The sequence below is a fragment of the Lissotriton vulgaris genome, chromosome 11, assembly GCF_964263255.1.
Source record: "Lissotriton vulgaris chromosome 11, aLisVul1.2, whole genome shotgun sequence".
In the NCBI taxonomy this organism is placed as follows: domain Eukaryota; kingdom Metazoa; phylum Chordata; class Amphibia; order Caudata; family Salamandridae; genus Lissotriton; species Lissotriton vulgaris.
The window spans coordinates 877,616,653-877,638,602 of NC_141699.1; the positions used below are offsets into that span (position 1 = coordinate 877,616,653).

Genomic DNA, 21,950 nt, shown 5'->3' on the forward strand with positions numbered 1-21,950 from the left:
GAGTCGATTTAACATTGCCGCTCACATAGATAGGGCACGGCTGAGAGTGGCCTTTTTTCTTGCTGTTTAATATTGTTAAGCCCATTGAGGTTATATTGCCCAATTCGGTTTGATTGTCCCCGAATGCTGCCCTTTTTTCCTATTCGGTCCACCCCTATCAGTGCTAAGTAGATTGGAATTGAAGACTCCCGAAATTATCATAGAGCTTAGTTTGTTGTTTTTTTGTAAGGTTTTAATAAGTTTGAGCAGTGTTTCCAATTTTTCCTTTTTTGCTTTGCGGTCTGGGTGTATGTAAATGTTTAGAAGTAACAATTGATACTGGGGCTGTATTGTGATTGTTATTGCTTGAACCCAGTTTAGCCCAACGTCCAATATTTCTTGATTCCAGTTATATTTTTTAGAAACGAGGATTGTTAGACCTCCTTGTGGGTTCCCATGTTTTGCATGCCTCTCTGCGAGTATGTGATGGTCCGTGAAACCTGGAATACCTGGATGAGTCAAGTTCCAGGTTTCTTGTAAGAGTATTATGTCCTGTTCATCAAAAATTTTTTGCGTTTCATGGTCCTGCTCCATGCTGCTAAAACCATGCACGTTCCAAGAGCATAAGTTAATTGATTCCGCAGTTGTTTCTTCCTTCTGCCAGAGTTTTAGTCGTTCTCTGGCTGTGGTCGTTATATCTGTTCTAGGAACACTTTTCGCTTAGTGCTGACGGGATCCATGACCAGTCTTGATTACTGCAGTGAAGCTGATATGTGATTATCTGATTTTTTAAGATGGAATTTGTTTCTATTCTTTTGCCCGGAGATGTTGCTCGGGCTGCGTGATTTTGTATTGGGCCTTTGGGACTCCGCGTCCTTATGGTGATCTAAGTTATTGTGGAGGTGGTAGGGGTATCTCAGTTGCTTATGTTGCTGTAAGTTGATTCCCCAACTCTCAAATATTGCTTTGTGAGAGTAGATTTTTGCTGCCAGCTCTTTTGATTTCCAGGTAATGACTGAATTTTCTATTTCTGGCCTAACTCTATTTTGCTGGAACTCTACTGCTTCCATGTCTTGCGAAGCTATTCCACTGAGTTCCGGGATTTCTTTAAACAGTTTTAGAATGTTTCCTCTATTGAGGATGTCCTGCCTTCCCTTTGTTACATATTCTGAGATAACAGTCACAACAGGTTCGATTTCGTCTGGTATTCATGTTAGGTTGCCCAACTGATTCCTTGAGTTGATTTTTGTTCTTAAGGGCCCTTTGATTGGGTTAGTATCTTTTACGTGAACTGTTGGTGCCTCAATACTTTTTTCTGACTTCTTCACAAGTCTAGTTTCTGTGTATTGTGCTGATTGCTCAAGTTCGGGGAGGTCACTCTTTGTTGTAACGCTCCTGCCTGTTGCGTTGGTGGTAATCTTTAGAGCTCTCTGATCTAGTTCAAATTGAGGGGTTTTTAGTTCCCTTGTGACGGTGCCTAGATTTTTGCTCCGGTGCCTATTGTTGGATTTAGGTGATTCCTCTGCTTCTTTTCTTTGAAGTGGGGGCTAGCTGGCCTCTGTGCTGCCAGCTTCTTCATGGATGTCCGGGTCCTTATCGCGTTCGTTTGAGCCGTTGTCCACATAATCTCTTTTTTGTACTGTTTCTTTTGTTTGACATCTGGGAATATTTGGGCCTTTGGTTGATTGTTTGGATACCCTTGGCCCGTTGAAGATTTTTACTTCTGCTTTATGTGTTGACTCCACCGTTATAGAATTCTCAAACGAAAAACTAACCCTTTCCAAATATTGTTGGTCCTATCTACTGTTGGGAGATTTCAGCATATCCTTATTTTTTTCGAGACCTTGACTTACGTTCTTTATAAAAATTGGAAAGATGTGTTCAGGGGTCGACAGTGTGTTTCTTTTTTTGTTTGGGCCGTGCCTTCCTGGCTCTCTTTCGTTGACGTTTTGTTAGTTTGTCCTGGTGATCAGATGGAGGGGTAGGCGAACCTTCGCAGGTTTGTTCTTCTTGGCTTTCCGTCGCCCTACATCTTGACCTGTGGTTGTATTCTTCTGAGCCCCTTTGTTGGATTGGTCCGGGATTTGTCGTCCAATTTGGGCATTTGAAATTTCTTCATTCTGGGTAGTGTCCGTGTGCTCCCGGTTTCCCTTTTGTTCGCATGTAGATTTCACTACTCCCAGGATGTCATTTAGGATCTCTGGGAGAGATGCCAGTTTTTCAATTATACTACCACAGTTGCAACGACTAGATTTAGCGTTGTTTTTGGTTTGTGTTCTATTTCCTGGAGTTATCTGGTCTATGTTTATATTTGTGTTTTTTTCCGCGTTTTCCTTTTTGACTAATAAGGTCATTATTGTGTCTGCCTTAGAGCTTATGTTTGAAATGTGCTCTGCGATTATGTTTATTAGGTCTATTTGGACTTCCATTTTATCCAATTGGAAGTTTAATGCCCTTATTGCCTGATCCAATGTGCTAATTAGGGCCTTCCCCCAATTTGTGTTGTGTTGAAAACTAACTCCGGAATGTTCACGGCTCCTGCCGCCCAGGTGAGGTGTTTTCGCGGGCTCCGCTCCGCCCGCTGGGGGGAAGCGTTTGCGGGTCCGGCCGCCAAAATGGGAGTGTTTGTGGCTGCAGCCGCTGAGGGGAATTGTTGCAGCTCCGGCCGTGAAAGAGCGTATTCACGGCTCCGGTTCTAGCATCTAGAAGGCCCCATCCCTCCTCCTCCTGCTGCTGCTGCGGCGACGGCAGTGTTGTCACAGCGCTCCACTCAACGCTCACACCGCTCGCGGCTCACAGCTCCTCACAACGGCGTAGCTCAGCTCAGCTCGGCTCGGCGATCCGATTCGGGAGGTCTTTCAATCCAGTCGTTTCGCCTCGCTCACAGAATTGGCTAGATGAATGCAACTCTGTCATGAAGCTTAAATACTGTATGATGTAAATAAAACATCTGTTTTCTTTACATTCCACAGACACAAAAAAAGAATAAAAGCCTTGATGAGAGTCAGGAGATTGCTTCCTGGACTTGAAACGCGTCGGCATATTGTAGGAATAAAGTAGAATTTAAAAAGGGATAGTAGGACTAGCTAGTTGTAATGACCGGATTTTCTGATTAGATGGGATCAGCCCCTAGGGGCCCCTCCAACCCAGCCAGAACGTAATCACATCCCTCCTCAGGACCAACTATCCAGGCACCTGGGTACCTACCTGAGGATGGGGAACTCGCAATATACAAGCTCATATTATTAAAAACACCACTAAATCTATAGGGATACTAAGAATACTCACTGATTACTAGGGATATCCATACCCTACACCACACTTATATTCACATTAGTTGGTCTCGCGGCCACTCAGACCCAGACCGGTCTACCCTAGGGCAGATATGACACACAATCCGGTGCGTCTACACATGGGCCTGCAGAACCCAATGCTCCCTTTTCCAAACGGTTCGCAATCCTGCAAACCTACACGCCAGTCTCCCACCTGACGCTCTCACTTATTCAAGCCACAATCTTGTGGGTATACACGCTGGTCTCCTACCCAACGTTCTCACTAACGCCGCATATCAACGACGACCACATTCCTATGAACACCTATATATATATATATATATTGGGAAGTCTCTTCACTAAGGGTCTGCTACTACAATATTAGGAGTTAGCCAATTAATATAATGTACCTCTTATTCTTGGCATCATAGGTCCACTCACTCCCTATTTATGTGATCACCACTTACCTGATTGGGATTACTCATCCATTCATGTACCTAGTAAACACCTAGGAGATATATTTACCTAGATTGAACAAAAGTATGAGACACATGCCAGTTTGCTACAAACTGGGGGTTATTTTATTAGAACAATATAAACATTTACACAGATCTGTAACTGACAAAGACTATAGGTAGAACACACCGCTGAAAGAGAAAAGATTAGACATGCAATAGCTTAGGGAATAAGGACAAGATTAAGGTTAGAGTTCACCTGATTAGTGTGTAGTCTTGTTCTAGCTGTCATCTGGGTTCCTCTCTCGTCTGTGCCTTGGCTCATCTCAGACTCTCTCTCTCTCCTGCACTCTTGGGTACACCTCTGCGCTGATCACTTTGCACTGTACTCCTCTCCCCCACGAACTGTCTCCACCTTCCAGCTTCAATCTTAATGGTTCCTGCCGCTCTGATCACCGTTCATTCCACTAGCTTATTCACTCTGTCTCTGCACCAATGTCCAAATAACTTCATCTGCTCCCACAGGTTAGTCCACGATCTCTCCTCCGTCTCTTCTAAAAGGCATTACTTCAGACTCCAGCTATTCACACCTCCTCCTGATAAGTAACTGCTTCTGACTGCTTCCTTCAGTTCCAGCTCACTATTCAACTCAGCTCTCTCTCCAGCTTGAACTCTCTCTCTCTCTGCCAACTCCACTCCACTGCTTACCACTCCTCCACCTCAACACGACTGACTGGCACCGCCACCTCCACTCGACTCTCACTCTACTCGACTCACTGACTCCGCCTCTGCACTTCACTGATATAGAATGCTGTTTCCTCATGGAAAGTTCCAGCCATCAGCCCGCCGCCCACCAGGTCTCTGCATCACTTCGCATCAAGGACACACACCCAGCTGGCCAGCCTTTTGTGGTGTCTTCAACACAGAGAATAATACAGCCTACCGATAAGGGCTGGCCCAGACCGGTTCTCTCCAAGTGAAAAACAGCCTTAACTATAAACTTTGCCTTTGCCCTGAAAAGCCTCTCAGCTTCATCAAGATGGAGTCCCTCTAGCTCTAGGCCTGTAGGCCTGAAAGGGATGAAATGCCCCTTAGCTCTGTCAGAATACCTACATAAACCATACCAATGTGTCTAATATGTCAAAGCCAATAGGCAATAGACAGGTTAAAGTCAAGAATAAAGGATCTATTATCATATTAAGCAGCTATCCTCTTCTAGGTCTGGAAAAAAGGGCTTAAAAGGGCCAACACAGGCTAAGAATACCTATACTAGATGTGAGCAAGACTAAGGTCTATATCACTGCTAAATAAAGCCAAAAACTCTGCCATAACATTCCACCCTTAGATCCTTATCTTGCGAACATCAATAAACAACAACATCCATATAAACAAACATCAACACAATCTATCCAACACAGGCTAAGAATACCTATCCTAGATGTGAGCAAGACTAAGATCTATATCACTGCTAAATAGAGCCAAAAACTCTGCCATCCACCCTTAGATCCTTATCTTGCGAACATCTTATAAACAATAACATCCATATAGACAAACATCAACACAATCTATCAACAAATCAAAAACTAAAAAACTCCCTAAAAAGAATGACAACTTAAGGAAATTCCACCTGAAACTCAATTGTAGGGAATACAAACCTAACAACCAACTGAAAACAAATCAAAGCACCCTTGACTTGAATGCTGAAACATATCTGAAATTGGATCTGATAACAACAGAAACTAACCAAAGCATCCTCAAACTAAATGTGCCTCAACTTCTAGTGATAACTGGTGAAACCTAGTGATGTAGGGACTTATGTGTTGAATGAAAACAGCAAGGGGCCTAAATGGGGCCTACCTACTTCGGACAACTTAAGCCTAAATGAGGCCTACCTACTATAGTCAACTTAAGCTAATGATGACTCATGAAATCTATTGGTGTAGGGGCTTGTTTGTGGGATGAAAATAACAATGGGCCTAAATGAGGCCTACTGACATTTGTGAATTTAAAGAAACATTTTGGTGATATCTGAGAAGTAGACATGACAAACTGTTCTCAAGGTCTGGACAAACATTAATACATAATCATACTAAAAGACACACCTCCCAGGACAATCTAAAGTCTAGGGTAACCACCCTTTGATCAATCAAGGTGAAATTGTAATAACAGTAAAATAAAGACAACCCCATTACTACAAGATAGCTGGTGTATATATATATCACTTAGTTTCTTCACACTGTGGAACACATGTGTGCACCACCATTCAAAAAAAAAGTCCTTCATTGGCAAAAACTGTTTTGAAGAAAACAGGAAAACTATAATAGGTGACATGTTTGTGTTATTTTAAAAGTGGGGCCTGCTCGTAGTGATTGCAAAGAAAAATGCAGGCCAAGGAAAAAGAGTCCAATGTCAATTTTGTTACTTCAGTGTAGGCCACCACCCTGCATCTTCGGTATCCGGACACTTCCTCCGATGCGGCCATCCACCACCCTTCCGGTCTGGTCTGGTCTGGTTCCATCTTCCAAAAATAATAAACTAACATAAAAACATGAAAGTAAAAAACTAAAACAATAAAGGAAGTGGGGGGGGGCGACCCACACCAACACCACAACCCAGCAATCCTAGGGACAAGAAAACAAGTATCATTAATCTTGCATGACAAAATTTTCATTTAAAAAAGCACCCCGGGTGCCTTTCATTATTGAAAAGAAAATATCCTAATTAATTAAAAACATTCAAAATCTAATTTTTAAGTTCATTCAGTAGGGCCTAACATACCCTAATCCTCACTAAGACAGCCCCTCCCTTCAGAGCAGGAGCCAGGCTACAGTATGAAGTAATTTGAATCACTGCCAAATGATGATCTCACAGCAGGAGCAGAGCACTGCAAGCCTCCGTTTCCCTGATCAGAGAAGCCCGCCCAGGCCTACTGCCAAGGGCCAAGAGTGTGCAAGAATCCCTTATCAGCAGGCAATGAAGCTGCCTGCGTCAACAGCCAGGAAGAGCGAGTTCCCCCACCCTTACATAAACAAGCCGTCCGCGGAACAAAATTGGATTATGGCCAATCAAAAACAGGACAAGCTGCAGCCGAAGCCTGCAGAGGGAAGAAAAAAAAACTCGTCTTCACAAGCCAGCTGGTCTGCCAAGGTCGACAAACAAATTCCTTGTAAGCTCGTTCCCAGGCCTGATTGTACTAACTAACGAAAGCTAGCATTTTAAAAAAAAACAATTCTATTACAATGTACTGCTACTTAAAAGCTCCAGTTTCTAAAAAGACTTTTGTCTAACTAATTCAGCTAAAGGCAAGATAATTAAAATAAGGGCACTTATTTAGAAAGGGGCAACTCAGTTGTGCACACAAGAGTATGCATTCTGCATTTGGAAAAAAAAAACGAATTAACATGTTCTATTGTCAGCTGTTGAAAGAGAAATAATTTTAAAACAACATAAAATGCAGACACATTTCAACATTGTGTTTAGTTCAACCAGGGGCATCATGCAACTATGCATTACAGTGTAATTTATAGCGCAAACTATTTAATCCAACCTAATAAAAGGGCCACATTCATACATTAATAAACAGCCAATTACTTTCTAACTGAGTTGGATAACTTACCAAGGCCGGTTTTACTGACACATTTATAAAAAAAGTTTTAGTTTACATTTGGGAAAATAATAATAAGAATACATTTTATATTTTTTTTCAAAAGCACACGGTTGCCTTTCACTAATTAAAAGCACATGTTACCATGCACTGTCGGGCAAGATTGATTATTCTCAACCTGTGATCACTGCAACCAGCACATTCCTTTCTAGATGGAAAACCCTCAAAGAAATAATTAATGAAAACAGCCCGTAGCATGCATTCTAACGGGCCACCTCCTTAACATTTCACTCATTTTAAATCATGCATTCAAAAATAATACTCCACACGTCTATGGATGCATATTAAGAAGCGTATTTAAAAGAACACAGCTCTCTCCGTGCAAACCCTTATCTCAATCCGACTGGTTGATTTATAACTTACAGTTCCAAGGCAAACCCACACAAATTCGTAGACGCAGTTCAAAAAGAATGTGAAATGAACAGAACCTTTCGCAAAGCACAAGATGTTACCTTTCCGTCAAGAAGCTGACAAAGCACATAGGCAGACCAACGAATCAAAAAAAGTCAAAATCAAACCATCAAATAATCCACTGACTTTTATAGTCAGGTCAAATAACCATGCATGTTGACAGCATGTTAAAAATAAAGACTGCCATCTCAATTCAAGATATTAACCCTTTGGCAGCTCAAGCACAATCAATTCCCAATGACTGCAGATACATGGGAAAATCATGAACACATCTCTTCACGTTTACAGATAACACGTACACACATTTTCAAAACGTTATCCCCAAGCACCCGAGAGAGATCCAGCTCTCTCCTGCCTAACGTAATGATAACATGCCCTGTCCAAGCCATGACCACATGGCGCTATTTACAAGCCATATTTACAAGACAAGCTCTTCACAAACAATATATCCAAGGCGCAATGCACAAGGAACACAGCAGGTCAACATAAAAACATGCACCTCACAAGCCACATTAACATGGCGCTATTCACAAGCCATATTTACAAGGAGCTATATTCAAAGAACTCCACAGATCATATAACAATGAACACATTTCACATTGCACAGCATAAGCAGATGCAGCAAGCAATTTAATGGGCAATTTAAAAGCATTTTTTACACACATTTATACAATTGGACCATCACAAAGATGTAACTGGCTTCCTCATGTAATGCTATCCTTCAACCCTGACAGTTTAAACACCAAGATGAAAACCATTCCTTCCACCCTGAATAAACCAAATGCCATGATGTAATGCAATCTCCTCCCGCTGCAACTGTTCAAGCCCATAGGTCACACATGCTACACAAACTGCAACATTACGCCAGATGGAACCGGCGCTCAGGGCACTCCCTCAGAACACATGGGAAACTCTCTAAGCACATGGCCAGATCACACAGGATTCGTAAGATGCCGACTACGCCAGATGTAATGACCGGATTTTCTGATTAGATGGGATCAGCCCCTAGGGGCCCCTCCAACCCAGCCAGAACGTAATCACATCCCTCCTCAGGACCAACTATCCAGGCACCTGGGTACCTACCTGAGGATGGGGAACTCGCAATATACAAGCTCATATTATTAAAAACACCACTAAATCTATAGGGATACTAAGAATACTCACTGATTACTAGGGATATCCATACCCTACACCACACTTATATTCACATCAGTTGGTCTCGCGGCCACTCAGACCCAGACCGGTCTACCCTAGGGCAGATATGACACACAATCCGGTGCGTCTACACATGGGCCTGCAGAACCCAATGCTCCCTTTTCCAAACGGTTCGCAATCCTGCAAACCTACACGCCAGTCTCCCACCTGACGCTCTCACTTATTCAAGCCACAATCTTGTGGGTATACACGCTGGTCTCCTACCCAACGTTCTCACTAACGCCGCATATCAACGACGACCACATTCCTATGAACACCTATATATATATATATATATTGGGAAGTCTCTTCACTAAGGGTCTGCTACTACAATATTAGGAGTTAGCCAATTAATATAATGTACCTCTTATTCTTGGCATCATAGGTCCACTCACTCCCTATTTATGTGATCACCACTTACCTGATTGGGATTACTCATCCATTCATGTACCTAGTAAACACCTAGGAGATATATTTACCTAGATTGAACAAAAGTATGAGACACATGCCAGTTTGCTACAAACTGGGGGTTATTTTATTAGAACAATATAAACATTTACACAGATCTGTAACTGACAAAGACTATAGGTAGAACACACCGCTGAAAGAGAAAAGATTAGACATGCAATAGCTTAGGGAATAAGGACAAGATTAAGGTTAGAGTTCACCTGATTAGTGTGTAGTCTTGTTCTTGCTGTCATCTGGGTTCCTCTCTCGTCTGTGCCGTGGCTCATCTCAGACTCTCTCTCTCTCCTGCACTCTTGGGTACACCTCTGCGCTGATCACTTTGCACTGTACTCCTCTCCCCCACGAACTGTCTCCACCTTCCAGCTTCAATCTTAATGGTTCCTGCCGCTCTGATCACCGTTCATTCCACTAGCTTATTCACTCTGTCTCTGCACCAATGTCCAAATAACTTCATCTGCTCCCACAGGTTAGTCCACGATCTCTCCTCCGTCTCTTCTAAAAGGCATTACTTCAGACTCCAGCTATTCACACCTCCTCCTGATAAGTAACTGCTTCTGACTGCTTCCTTCAGTTCCAGCTCACTATTCAACTCAGCTCTCTCTCCAGCTTGAACTCTCTCTCTCTCTGCCAACTCCACTCCACTGCTTACCACTCCTCCACCTCAACACGACTGACTGGCACCGCCACCTCCACTCGACTCTCACTCTACTCGACTCACTGACTCCGCCTCTGCACTTCACTGATATAGAATGCTGTTTCCTCATGGAAAGTTCCAGCCATCAGCCCGCCGCCCACCAGGTCTCTGCATCACTTCGCATCAAGGACACACACCCAGCTGGCCAGCCTTTTGTGGTGTCTTCAACACAGAGAATAATACAGCCTACCGATAAGGGCTGGCCCAGACCGGTTCTCTCCAAGTGAAAAACAGCCTTAACTATAAACTTTGCCTTTGCCCTGAAAAGCCTCTCAGCTTCATCAAGATGGAGTCCCTCTAGCTCTAGGCCTGTAGGCCTGAAAGGGATGAAATGCCCCTTAGCTCTGTCAGAATACCTACATAAACCATACCAATGTGTCTAATATGTCAAAGCCAATAGGCAATAGACAGGTTAAAGTCAAGAATAAAGGATCTATTATCATATTAAGCAGCTATCCTCTTCTAGGTCTGGAAAAAAGGGCTTAAAAGGGCCAACACAGGCTAAGAATACCTATACTAGATGTGAGCAAGACTAAGGTCTATATCACTGCTAAATAAAGCCAAAAACTCTGCCATAACACTAGTCCACACATACTTGAAAGTTGACGTCATTTGTTTGACTATATTCCTCTCTCTCTCTTTTTTTCAATTTGTGACTCATTCATTGATGTTATATATACGTCTTTTTCGTCACTTATTTGTAATGTAATGGTTATATTGTTTGATGTCTAATGTGATATAATTTTTGGTCTGATTGTTGTTGATAGTGTATGTAAAAATTGTGTATAATAGTGTAAATATTTGAATGTATAGTTTTCTTAGTTGCCAACGAATATGTGAAAAAATTGTAAAAAATTAAAGTAAACGGTACAAAGCAATGGTGCCAGAATTGGGATTCAATAAATAGTTTCCTGATGCAAAGAAAGGTGTTTTCCTTTTGAAATAAATGTGGTTTAGGCATTTGTTTGTTGTTGAATTCAAAAAGGGTCTAGCCTTAACCACGTCCTTAAACAGACCTATCTCCTTTGGGTTGCTAATGTAATACTCAAGCAGGAGTTTACAGTGAATTGCTGCCCCCCCACCCCTCTCCAGAGCAGACCAAAACGTTTTTGGGAACTATACACGCAATATCTAGTGGCAAAACAAGCTGGAAATTCAGACGACAATTGATAGAATGGTGTAATGTTGAAGGCGCTGTCTATAATAGTTGTCTCAGGATTGCATCAAGTTGACCATGCTGGATGCAAGCTAAACGTGACAGCTAGTTGTACCTTGGTTCGCAGGTTACATAGACTGCAATTTTGTAATGCTAGATTGCAATATCCTACTTTCCTTTCTTAGAGCGATAATTCACCCCATTATAAAAAGAACCAGTGGCTATTGTTGGTTAATTGGCTCATATATGTATGTTGCTCAGCATGTACTGTGTATTGCTGTGAACTGTCTTATGAAAACCAATAAAATACTTTGAAAAACATGCTTAAGTATAGTTATGTGGTATGATTGAGATCGTGTCTCAAAAAAACACTTTACCTCTGTAAATCTAAATTTTCACTTTTTCAGATATAAGCGGATGTATAAGGTACACCAAGACATCTGTTACAAGGAGAGCTGCGAGGGTTCTGCACCAGCCAAGAAGACATCCAGTATGTATGGCCATTTGCAATTGTATTGTGTACATTGAGGAGCTGGCTTGCATAGGGTACTTGGGTATTCATCTGATCCTGGTTAGCCTGAGGTATGCACATACATTTCCAGTGCTCCAAGCAGAAGCCACCCCTAATGCTCTTTAAATGAAAGTGCTTGCTAAAGGTATGTCCTTATGATGAGGCATAGATTAATGAAAGAATATTGATACAAGCATTGGCAATGCCAGTATGTGTGGCTTGAAAGGAATGTTGTGTGGTAATGTGAAGTATTAGCATGTGAACACATATGTGTAGAAGCAGAGAACTGTGGAATAATATTGGTTAAGGTTAAAAGATCAGGTGACATTTGAACTTTCAAGCCAGACCTAAACATCCTTGTAGGTTATTGGCTGCCCAACTCCCATCTGTGCTGCTGCCAAAGAAAAAAAAACATACATTTCGTAGTTATCTAAGGCGCTGTCCCAGCTCCCATGGTGTAGGTGGGGCCAAAGCCCCTCTCTAGTGTTCCTCACATAATTGTCTGTTGTCTGAAGACCTCTGCCCTATCAAGCCAGATATTAAATAGGAGGTCTGGGAGATGCGTAACATAACAGCCACGTTTGTAAAGAGCACGTTTACCCTTAAGGGGTCTCTAGGAGATATTTATAGATGATGTATGCTCATTGTTAGCCAACTTAGTAGCACTCGTTTTATCAACCCCAGAAAACTTAAACACCTGTCAAACATTCAAACTTGTGACCCTCTGGTCAAACACAAATCCCAGCAGTGGATGCATTAGTTACCAAGTTAAAAGGCCTTGGGAGCTCCAAAAACTCTGATAGATAAGTAGATTGTAAATAATAAGAAAGGATGTGAAAAGTGACTAGGAATGAGAGGGGGTAAAGGTTACGTTGGAGGTGAAGAGTAAAAGAAGAAGAGAAAAAGAAAAAAGAGGAAAAGCTGGAAACGAGAGACAGGACATTTGGTAGTGAAAGATGAGAGAATATTGTGAGAAAGGAATTGGCAACCTCTGCATTCTGACGCTTAGAAAAATATGTAAATGTTGAAGTGGGCTTGATAAATGAAAAAGTAAATACTGAATATACATCAATTTTGGAATTGCCTGGCCGAAATGCGATTCTTTTCGGGGTTTGTGATCGCCTTTGGCCTATGATTCTACAAGCCAATCTTCTGTTTAGGTACCATAACTCTGCTTTCGGTCAATATAAATGTGTGTTCGATTCGATTCATAATCTTTATTCGAATTTTTTCAAATCCATAAAAGCAATAACATATGTACAATCCCAATAAAAATAGTTATGATTCAAAATACATTAAAAAGCAACAATCATTACAAAATTACATATTGTTTAGCAGCTGCAGTACAAGAATTATCTCAGGGGTTTTCGATTGTTTTACGTACATAGGTAATAACTCTCAAGAAAGTACTGGCGCGGAATATCAGTTCATCAGTATGCAGGGTAAGCAGCATCAAATAAGACTGCTCCAGGAAAAGTGGTCTTTGTTTCTTAAAATATGGAACTAAAAACCATTTGATATATTTTAAATAAAATTTGCAGGAAAAGAAAAAATGTAGATCATTTTGTAAACTCACTCCATCACATGGGCAGAACTTATCTTTGGATTTTGTAGAAAAGTAACCTAATGGAAAACATAATAAAAATCTAACAGTACCTGTCCTTAGATGAAACAAGAGTGATCTTTCCCAATTCGTCATCGGTAACGTAAGATACAATGGAATTGGTTGTATATACAAGTCTTTGTTCACATAGGCCTGGACGGTTGATTTAGTTAACTCCCCTTCCAGTTTCTCTTTACTATAAAGTGCATACAGTGCAAACTTTGTCTCATTTTTGTCTATAGGCTCAATCTTGGTAGGATTGGGAAAAAAATGGCCTTTACCCACGCTACTCAATTTATTAAAAACTCCAGAGAGCCAAGGGATTGTCATCCCTTTCTCACATTTAAGACAATCTCTAATGATTTCATGGGTGAGAGAGGCCGATTAATTCCTCCAGATAGCCAGCCAGAACAAGGCTGGTCTCGTTGCTATAAAATCCGATATGTGGTGCAGATTTAGTTCACAATGACAGATATACTTTGAGGTAGATATGGGGACTCCAAGGATTTTCCTGCAAAAACGATTTTCCTCAGTTTGAATACTGGATGTTTTACCCAGACCCCATATCTCAGCCCCGTATGTGTCTACCGGGGCACACTGCAATTTAAAAAAAAATTAAATTGTTCTAGTAGCATCTATTTTCTTGGGCCGTGGGAGACTAAGAATAGAATTAATGGCTTTTGAGAACTTGCTCGTGGCGTGGACTAAATGTCCACTCCACGAGCCGTTCGCAGCAAAAACCATTCCTAAATAGGGAAAAGTATTTGTGGAATAAAGTTTGTCAGTTCCCACCGAAATGACACTAAGCTGTCTTTTCCCTGGCCCCCAGGACATAATAAAAGATTTTTTTAAATTTACTTTGAGGTCTAAATTATCCATATACTGTGCAAAACTTTTAACCAGGGTTCGTAAGGCGTTTGGTGTAAGGCCCATAAGGACCGCATCATCTGCATAAAGCAGTGTCGGTAACAGTCCCCCCCCTTATTTTCGGGATATCCGTAGTTGCCAGTTTTATGGAGGTATTTAGCCCATTAATATAAATAATAAACAACTGGGGTGCTAAAACGCACCCCTGCCTAACTCCTCTTTCAACCTTTATGGCTCCGGAGATTTCCCCCGCCATCCCGATCCTTACTTGGGCTTTTGTATCGGTATGCAGATAGGCCAAAAAGTGTACAAGGGGCTCATCTAGGCCATAAACCAGGAGAGTAGACCACAATTTGGACCTATTTACTAGGTCAAATGCGGACGAGAAGTCCATAAAGGCTAAGTAAATTGGTGACGACCTGACAATGTTATATTTGCCAATTACTACATTTAAATTCAAGCACTGCTCTGTCGTCCCAACCCCACTTCTGAAGCCCATTTGACAAGGATCTAAAACACCTGTTTCCTCTGCCCAGTCATTTACTCTATTATATAAAACTCGTCCCAGAATTTTCAGAGTGTTGTCTAGGAGTGAAATAGGTCTATAGTTTACTGGATCTGTTCTCTCCCCCTTCTTGTATATTGGCACTATTATGCTTGTTGACCATGTATCTGGCATTGGCACTAGAAGTAGACTGTTAAAACATTTGTTAATATGGGTGCCCAGAGTTCAGGTTTCCATTTGATAATGTCTATTGGAAGACCGTCTGGCCCAGGGGCCTTATTGCCAAGGCTCTGTTTGATTGCCGCAATCACCTCGCCTAAACTAATCTATAAGGAACACAGTTGACCAGGTGTATAGTTGTCATTAACATTTGGGGGTGTGGCATATACTTTGGAGAAATTATCTTCCCACCAATCACTCGGGATAGTACAGCTAATTGTAGATAATTTGTTTCCCATATTACGCATAGTTTTCACTGCAGACCAGAAAGTCGTTCCATTCTTCCCTGCGGCAGAATCAGATAGCTCCTCCCAACGCTCTATCAAAATCGCTGCCTTACGTTCCCCTATTGTGGATTTGTACTTCTTTCTTGCCACCCTGACCTCCATTTGACATCTGGGCTTTGCACTCAGTGCCTTACGTAAAGCCCTGTTAGCAGCTGAGCAATTACTATCAAACCACCTGGGATCCCTATCTATTCTTTGGTTGGGGACGATTAGAAGTGACTTTATAACTGAGCACAGATTGGTAAAGTCTGTTATTACCCTTAGATTATTCCCATCTGAGAGTGTGCAAGAGTCGACCAGATGTTGATGCTTGTTTATAACAAGCTCAACTATGCTTCGACTATCAACCCCCCTCCATTTCAACCTCAAGTTATTTATGGCGGGGTGATATCTCTGGCACCTAGTGTGCGAGCAAACACTGGGGAGGGACCCAATCTAATATTCGCCACTAGTGCATTATGATCCCCAAAGGCGGTTTCTAGAACTTTAGCCATTGTAAGACAATCAATTAACTCAGGTGACATAAAGATATAATCAATGGTGGTAGAGTGGTCTCTACCTCTGAATGTCGGAACGTAATTGATTGTAGGGGTAGGGCTTACGTCCATGGCATTAGTTAAAATATGCTCACGGATTAAGCTATCCAATTCTATACCCCTTTTTACTGCTCGATCAGTTTGGATATTTACCTCATTTAATCCAGAATTTAGAATCTTTGCATTAAAATCCCCGGCTAGGATAATCCTATTACCCATACTTTTATCTAGTGAGTCGGTCACAACAGATAGAGATTAAAAAAGTTCTATAACATTTTTATTTGGGATTGAATAGAAGTCATTGTTATAAAAATTAATCACATAAAAAGGGACCCTTCTTTTATATTCAATGATCTGAATATTCAGGCTTTTAGTTGGTATTGTCTTTATACTGCCACCTGCAGTTATCCTAATGCCAATTAGTAACCCGCCCGCGGGCCGACCAAAGTCAGGCTTGGTTGCAATGACGCTGTTACAGTAAAATCCCTCTATATGGAGATCGGTAATAGCCCATGTCTCCTGGAACATTATTATGTCTTTATCAGATAACATCTTTAACCAATCTGGATCCGATAATCTCGGTTCCAACCCTGCAACGTTCCAGCTAAGGATCCTAAGGTCATTTTTAGTCGACTTATTTGGACATGATTTTCCAGTTTTCCCATTTATAGCCGCCTCTTTCAAAGGCCTATTTTTAACTGACACGCTATCTTCACCACCCCCAGGGCTTTCGATTGCTGCAATCTCCATGATATTTATCCCTATAACTGGTGGGCGCAGTGTGGTAAGCGCTGCAGCTACATTTACTTCACTATCCTCAGGAGTGGACTTTGGGTAACTGTCGACCATCTGATTAACTCTTCCGTTAAACTTTCTAGACCCCTCCCGATCTCTGTTGGGGAACTCAGTCGGTACTGTCAGTCAGTCGACCATCTCCAAGCAGCTATACCTGTTAGTGGTCAGAATCCCTCTACAGGTTTCCATAAATACTCCGTCTCTGCTAGGGTTCCCTCCCCACTCTCCCCAGACTCCTCACCAATCCCGGTGGCCTATTCGGCCCAGCACGACTCCAGGGGGATAGAAGAAGGAGAGTCATTTAGTTTCAATACATTCATAACACCCTTGAGTTCTCCATGAGCATATATAATCTGCTGTGCGTGGATCCTCAAAATTGATTATAACACAATCGCCCTGGGTTATTTTCCTCTCTTTTCCCACCCAGGGCACTCTAAGCACCATTAGTATCCTGCTTGAACAATGAGGAGGTAGCGGTCGATTAATGTTGAGCCAGTGTTGGACTTTTCTCTTTAATGACCAACTAGGTTCATCTATATGATCCGCCACCTCTGGCACCCCAATCATGACCACCACGAAGGGGCTTGCTTCTGGAGGCAAGTTAACTACGAGTCTGCCCTCTTTTACTCCCCTATTCCAGTCCCTTTTGGGGAGTGAGGTGGAGGCCTTAGGTGTATTGTCTTTCTGTCTGGTAAGCACAGTGGGGTTTGCCGATTTGTCTGTCGTTTTCTTAACTGGGGCCAGCGGAGTCTTTGGCTTCACATTTGCATTTACCGCTGGGGCAGGTGTTTTCTTAGCTAATAAGCCTACTGATTTGTTATTACTAGGTTTAGACCCCCCCAGCCGTTAATGCCCCATGGTTGGGAGGATTTTTGGGGAGGGCACTCAATTCGGCTAATTGTTTTTCTATATGTGTAAGTCTGGTCTCTATTGGAGACAAATAGATATTAAAAAGCTCCCCAATTCTTGTTAGCAATTATCTATTTACTTCGCAATTATTACATACTCCGCCCACAGTATCCGAGCCCTCTACGCTTCCTGTGTCTAAGACCTCATTTGTCGCATCTGAGTGTGTTTTTCCATTGCCATTCTTTGGGGGGTGGTCTGGTCCTTTCCCATGCTTTTTCTTTAACGCACCGGTCTCCTTAACCTTTGGTACATTTGTTTGTTTCACTTGTTTCCGTATGGCGCCCTCCCTCCTTCCCCTTGATATAAATGTGTGTTATCTTGGGCAGTTGTGAACAACAGTTTTCTGTTTTTGTTTATAGAATAAACATAACGATTCACTTGAGTACTATATTTTCTGATGACATGAGGTATTTGACTGCCAGGCTTAAATAATTAATATCTGGATATGACCTATCTCTGAGGAAGGGAAATGGATGTTTGAAATATTGTATGAAATTTCACATGGCAATTCGACCTTGGATCCTGTCTTACGCGTATGTCGGCTCCTACATTACCAGGTCCTTGCGAATGTCCATAGCACTTCAGGCAAATGTACTCTAAGGGTAGAAACTGTGAGGCCAAGGATACACGGTCTATCCATCACGTCCTCTTGTCCACTGCACAACCACAAGCCTCCTCTGTTTTTGGCGAGGAGAGCATCTCACATTCCATCAAAGGATACCCATTTAGGATTCATGGTCTTCATCATCTTCCATCACTAGGCATTTATCTTGGTTCAATGTTATGTTAAGGCTATGTGTAGGAGCTGCATAGCGGGCACGTGTTACTAACAGCTATCATACTCAGACCGGTGTAAGGAATTCATTGAGCAACCACGTTCTCTAGTGTTTGCGGACATCCAGAAATGGAGTAGAAGCAGAAACATGCACATTTTAATAAAGCAAGAACAAACCATATCTGAAAGCTGGGTGATACTGGACAATGAGAAAGGTAAATGAGAAAAGAGCAGCTACAGTTAATTTACTGAGGCGACAAAATGCTACGGAATTCAGGTACTAGTTTTAAATCCGGTTTAAAGCCTAGATGATCACTGAATAAAAGACAGGCTCGTTTAAGTGCCCATGGATCTAAGATGTTTTCCACCGATGAGTACAGGTTTTATGATTAGCTTAGCAACCAAATCTGACTCAGAATGTATGAATATGCAGGTCTAGGGTTGTAGAAGGCACAAACAAAATGTTAGGTAGCAAACAGCGGCCATGTTAAACTCTACAGGTCACTAGCTCGGGGCTTAATGAGAAAACAGTGTGCAGTTTGTTACAAACTAAGAGAAATAAGTCTTAAACAAGCCCATTAGAAAACCAAACACTGACTTGGCTTGATGAATCAGGAGAGTGGTATACGATGAATGTTCTAATATATCAACGAGAAACAGGGTGTTATCTAAACAGTCTTATATAGACATTCTGAGGTCAACTAGCAAAGACCTTGGCACACAATCTAGTCTGAAGCCCTGCTAGAGTGGACCAAGATGGGTATTTGATTTCATGAGGTCCAGCAATTTAAGTAACTTTTTATTGCCTAATGTGACTGCTTCCAAAAGTCCTGTCTGAAGCCTGAGAAAGAGGTCCTGGGTGCTAAAAATGAAAACTGCATATTGAAGAGAAAATATGGAACTGAGAAATAAAGGGAGAGAAAGAGCTAATGGATGTTGCCGGGTCTATTACTCCAACTACATTTATGTTAAAAATGTGGAGTGGGGGCGTGGCCCAAGTCATATAGAGTTGGCTTTGTGATTGTTGAGCTCCGATGCCCAAGTCCCTCTAGTGTCAATATCCTGAATTCTGTAGGCCCCAGAAAAACTGGCATGGTGGTAAGTACCACCGGAGATACATATGGAAGCTTGAAGTGTCGAAGGGGACCACTGAGATGCCTGACTGCCGGAGAGCAATGTCTCAGACTGGCGAGGTCTCTTCTACCCTGCCCCACCTCGAGTAACAGTGGCCAACCTATTCAAGGTTGGTGGAGTGCGCAGAGTGGTGGCTGCGCTTGGACTATGGGGGCGCCAGAGTCCTGCCGGACATAGTGGGGGTACTGTGGCACCCAGAAACAGGCAGCGAGGTGGTGGCCAGAGCGGGGAAAGGACCTGCCATCTTGATGAGAGGCGGACAGCCTGGCCCATCCAGGTTGTAAGATAAGGAAGTACTGCATGGCGGGGGCAACGGGTGGGGGGGCTTCGAGGGAGACACTGACAGTAATAACTAGAATGCCGGAGGAGACCCCAGCGCTGCAGAGGAAGGGACAGGGCACAAGGAAGGTTTGGGTCCTATCTCTGACTAGCTTGGACCACTCCAATATACCAAACAAAAAAGGATAGCTAGTCAGGTTTTACTTATTTCTCATTTGATCACAACCAGCCTACAAGTACTGAGCGGTCAATATTTTATTTGTGTTTTTTATCTTCTTGAATTTTTATATTTCTTTTTTGTATGTCATAGAAAAGAACAGTTATCAAACAATAAAGAATGCATTCAGAAAACAATGTGCACAATATATACAAGTGTTCAATATGTACATCATCAATACTGAATTTCAAACACACCAAAAATACATAACAACAAATAAATTGAATTCATGCGATGCCTAAGAGCAATTTTCAAGATAGGCACCAGTCCTTCAGATTGTATAACAGAAGACAGGCGGACAACACATTTCATAGATACTGCCTGCCAGTCTTGCTGAGCCAGTGATTAGGTATTTTTATGGTTACACTTCTAGGGACGGGAAGCGGGGTGTTATTTATATCCCTAGTTGCACCCTTCTTCTTTATCCCTGGCTCGGGGTCAACGCGTTTCAAACCACAAAGCGATTGGGGGTTCTCCTCAGGACTCGGACTGGATAAAGCCGTAGCTGTAAACAATCATAGTGGAATCTGGTGTAAGTATTGGTCGCAATCACATTATGATAGACTCAGAGACTCTAAAACCGGTATACATAGCTACCTGGATGTAGTATTCATGGTCAAGGTGAATGAGGGCAGCAGCCTCACTGCGCACACATTATCTGCAGAGAAACGGGTATATCAATAAGTGATAGCCTGTGACTACAGAGGACCAATGACATCACAAGCAGCCAGGGCTAGATGGACAATCGTCCTACCTGGCTTGATGTAGCAGTCATGGCATTAATTTGGATTGGGAGTGGAAGCGTCGCGTGGGACGAAATATCTGCGGAGAAATGAGTACAAACACGTTTGAATCTGTGTCTGCATATAGTGCTGTACTAATGGGACAGAACACTGCTGATCGGCAAACATCCTACCTGTCTTTAAAGCGTATTGCCGCGAAGAGAAGTAGTCTGGCCGTTCGGTCCAGCGGTTCTTGCGATCTGAGTCTTTTTGTAAAGGCTATTTAAAAAGATGCAAAGAGGAGCATTTAGATTAAGCGCGGTGAAATGCACACGGGATCATTACAATTCTGCGCGTTGAGGCGCGAACAGGCCATCAAGGTCGCGTGCTCTGGGGCGCGTACTTACTCGTTCAACGAGCGTTCTTCCCCGCATCCATCCCTACGGCATCTGACGTGAAAAACGCCGCGAGCCGGTTCTGATAGTTTAAAGGTTTTTGGAGGCCATATTGGCTGGGCGTGGCTAGGCGCTAGGAATGCTGGTATTCGTAGTGCTATGTAGGCTCATGTGGGTTGGAAGGATTTTTGACATAACACTGCTGTATTTCGGAAGGTCCAGGAAGCTCTTGCACTTGGAAGGGGCTGCCCTGCACGGACGGAGCAGAAAAACAGTCACAGACAATCCAGATGAAGTAGACTCAAATGTATAGGAAAGGGCTTTTTCGTTATAAATTGCTTGCTTCAGACAGTTCATTCAGCCCTGAAGTGGTTGTGTCAAATTTCAATATTAGGTATGCTTCTTATTGGGACAGACGTATTTCAGGGTCTCCACAACCGCCTTTGATTACTGACAACACTGTCCATCTCAGGTCTTGAACAGAGTGATTGTATTGTAGGAAAAGAGACACTAGTGGTGCTGTCAGGACTTTGTTGTTAATTCTGCCGCCCCTCGACTTTATTGATGAAATCCATTGTGTCCCTGAGGTATGATGGTACCTGGACTACAAGTGGCTTGAGGAACACATCAATGAACTGGGAAATCGGTTCAAGGACCGAATCGCACCCGGACACGATGGGCCGTCCGGGCGGTCTTGTAGCATCTTTGTGCACTTTCGGTAGAAAAGTACCCCCGTGTGCCTCATCTATACTTTCCATCATACTTCAGGGACAAAATGGATTTCATCAATAAAGTCGAGGGGCGGCAGTTTGATTCTAATACACAGTTGATGGTCACGATGGACGTGTCATCATTGTACACTCAAATTCCACAACAAGATGGACTTGATGTTATTGAAATCTG

At 42.5% G+C, this 21,950-nt stretch overlaps 1 protein-coding gene across 1 annotated transcript in view; it reads left to right on the plus strand.

Annotated features, from left to right (window-relative positions):
• SNED1 (sushi, nidogen and EGF like domains 1) overlaps nucleotides 1–21,950 on the plus strand; it is a 2,960,801-nt gene that overhangs the window by 2,850,669 nt on the left and 88,182 nt on the right. Inside the window, exon 30 of the mRNA XM_086944023.1 lies at nucleotides 11,701–11,783. Coding sequence (XP_086800149.1) covers nucleotides 11,701–11,783 — 83 coding nt within the window. The remainder of the gene's footprint in view (nucleotides 1–11,700; nucleotides 11,784–21,950) is intronic.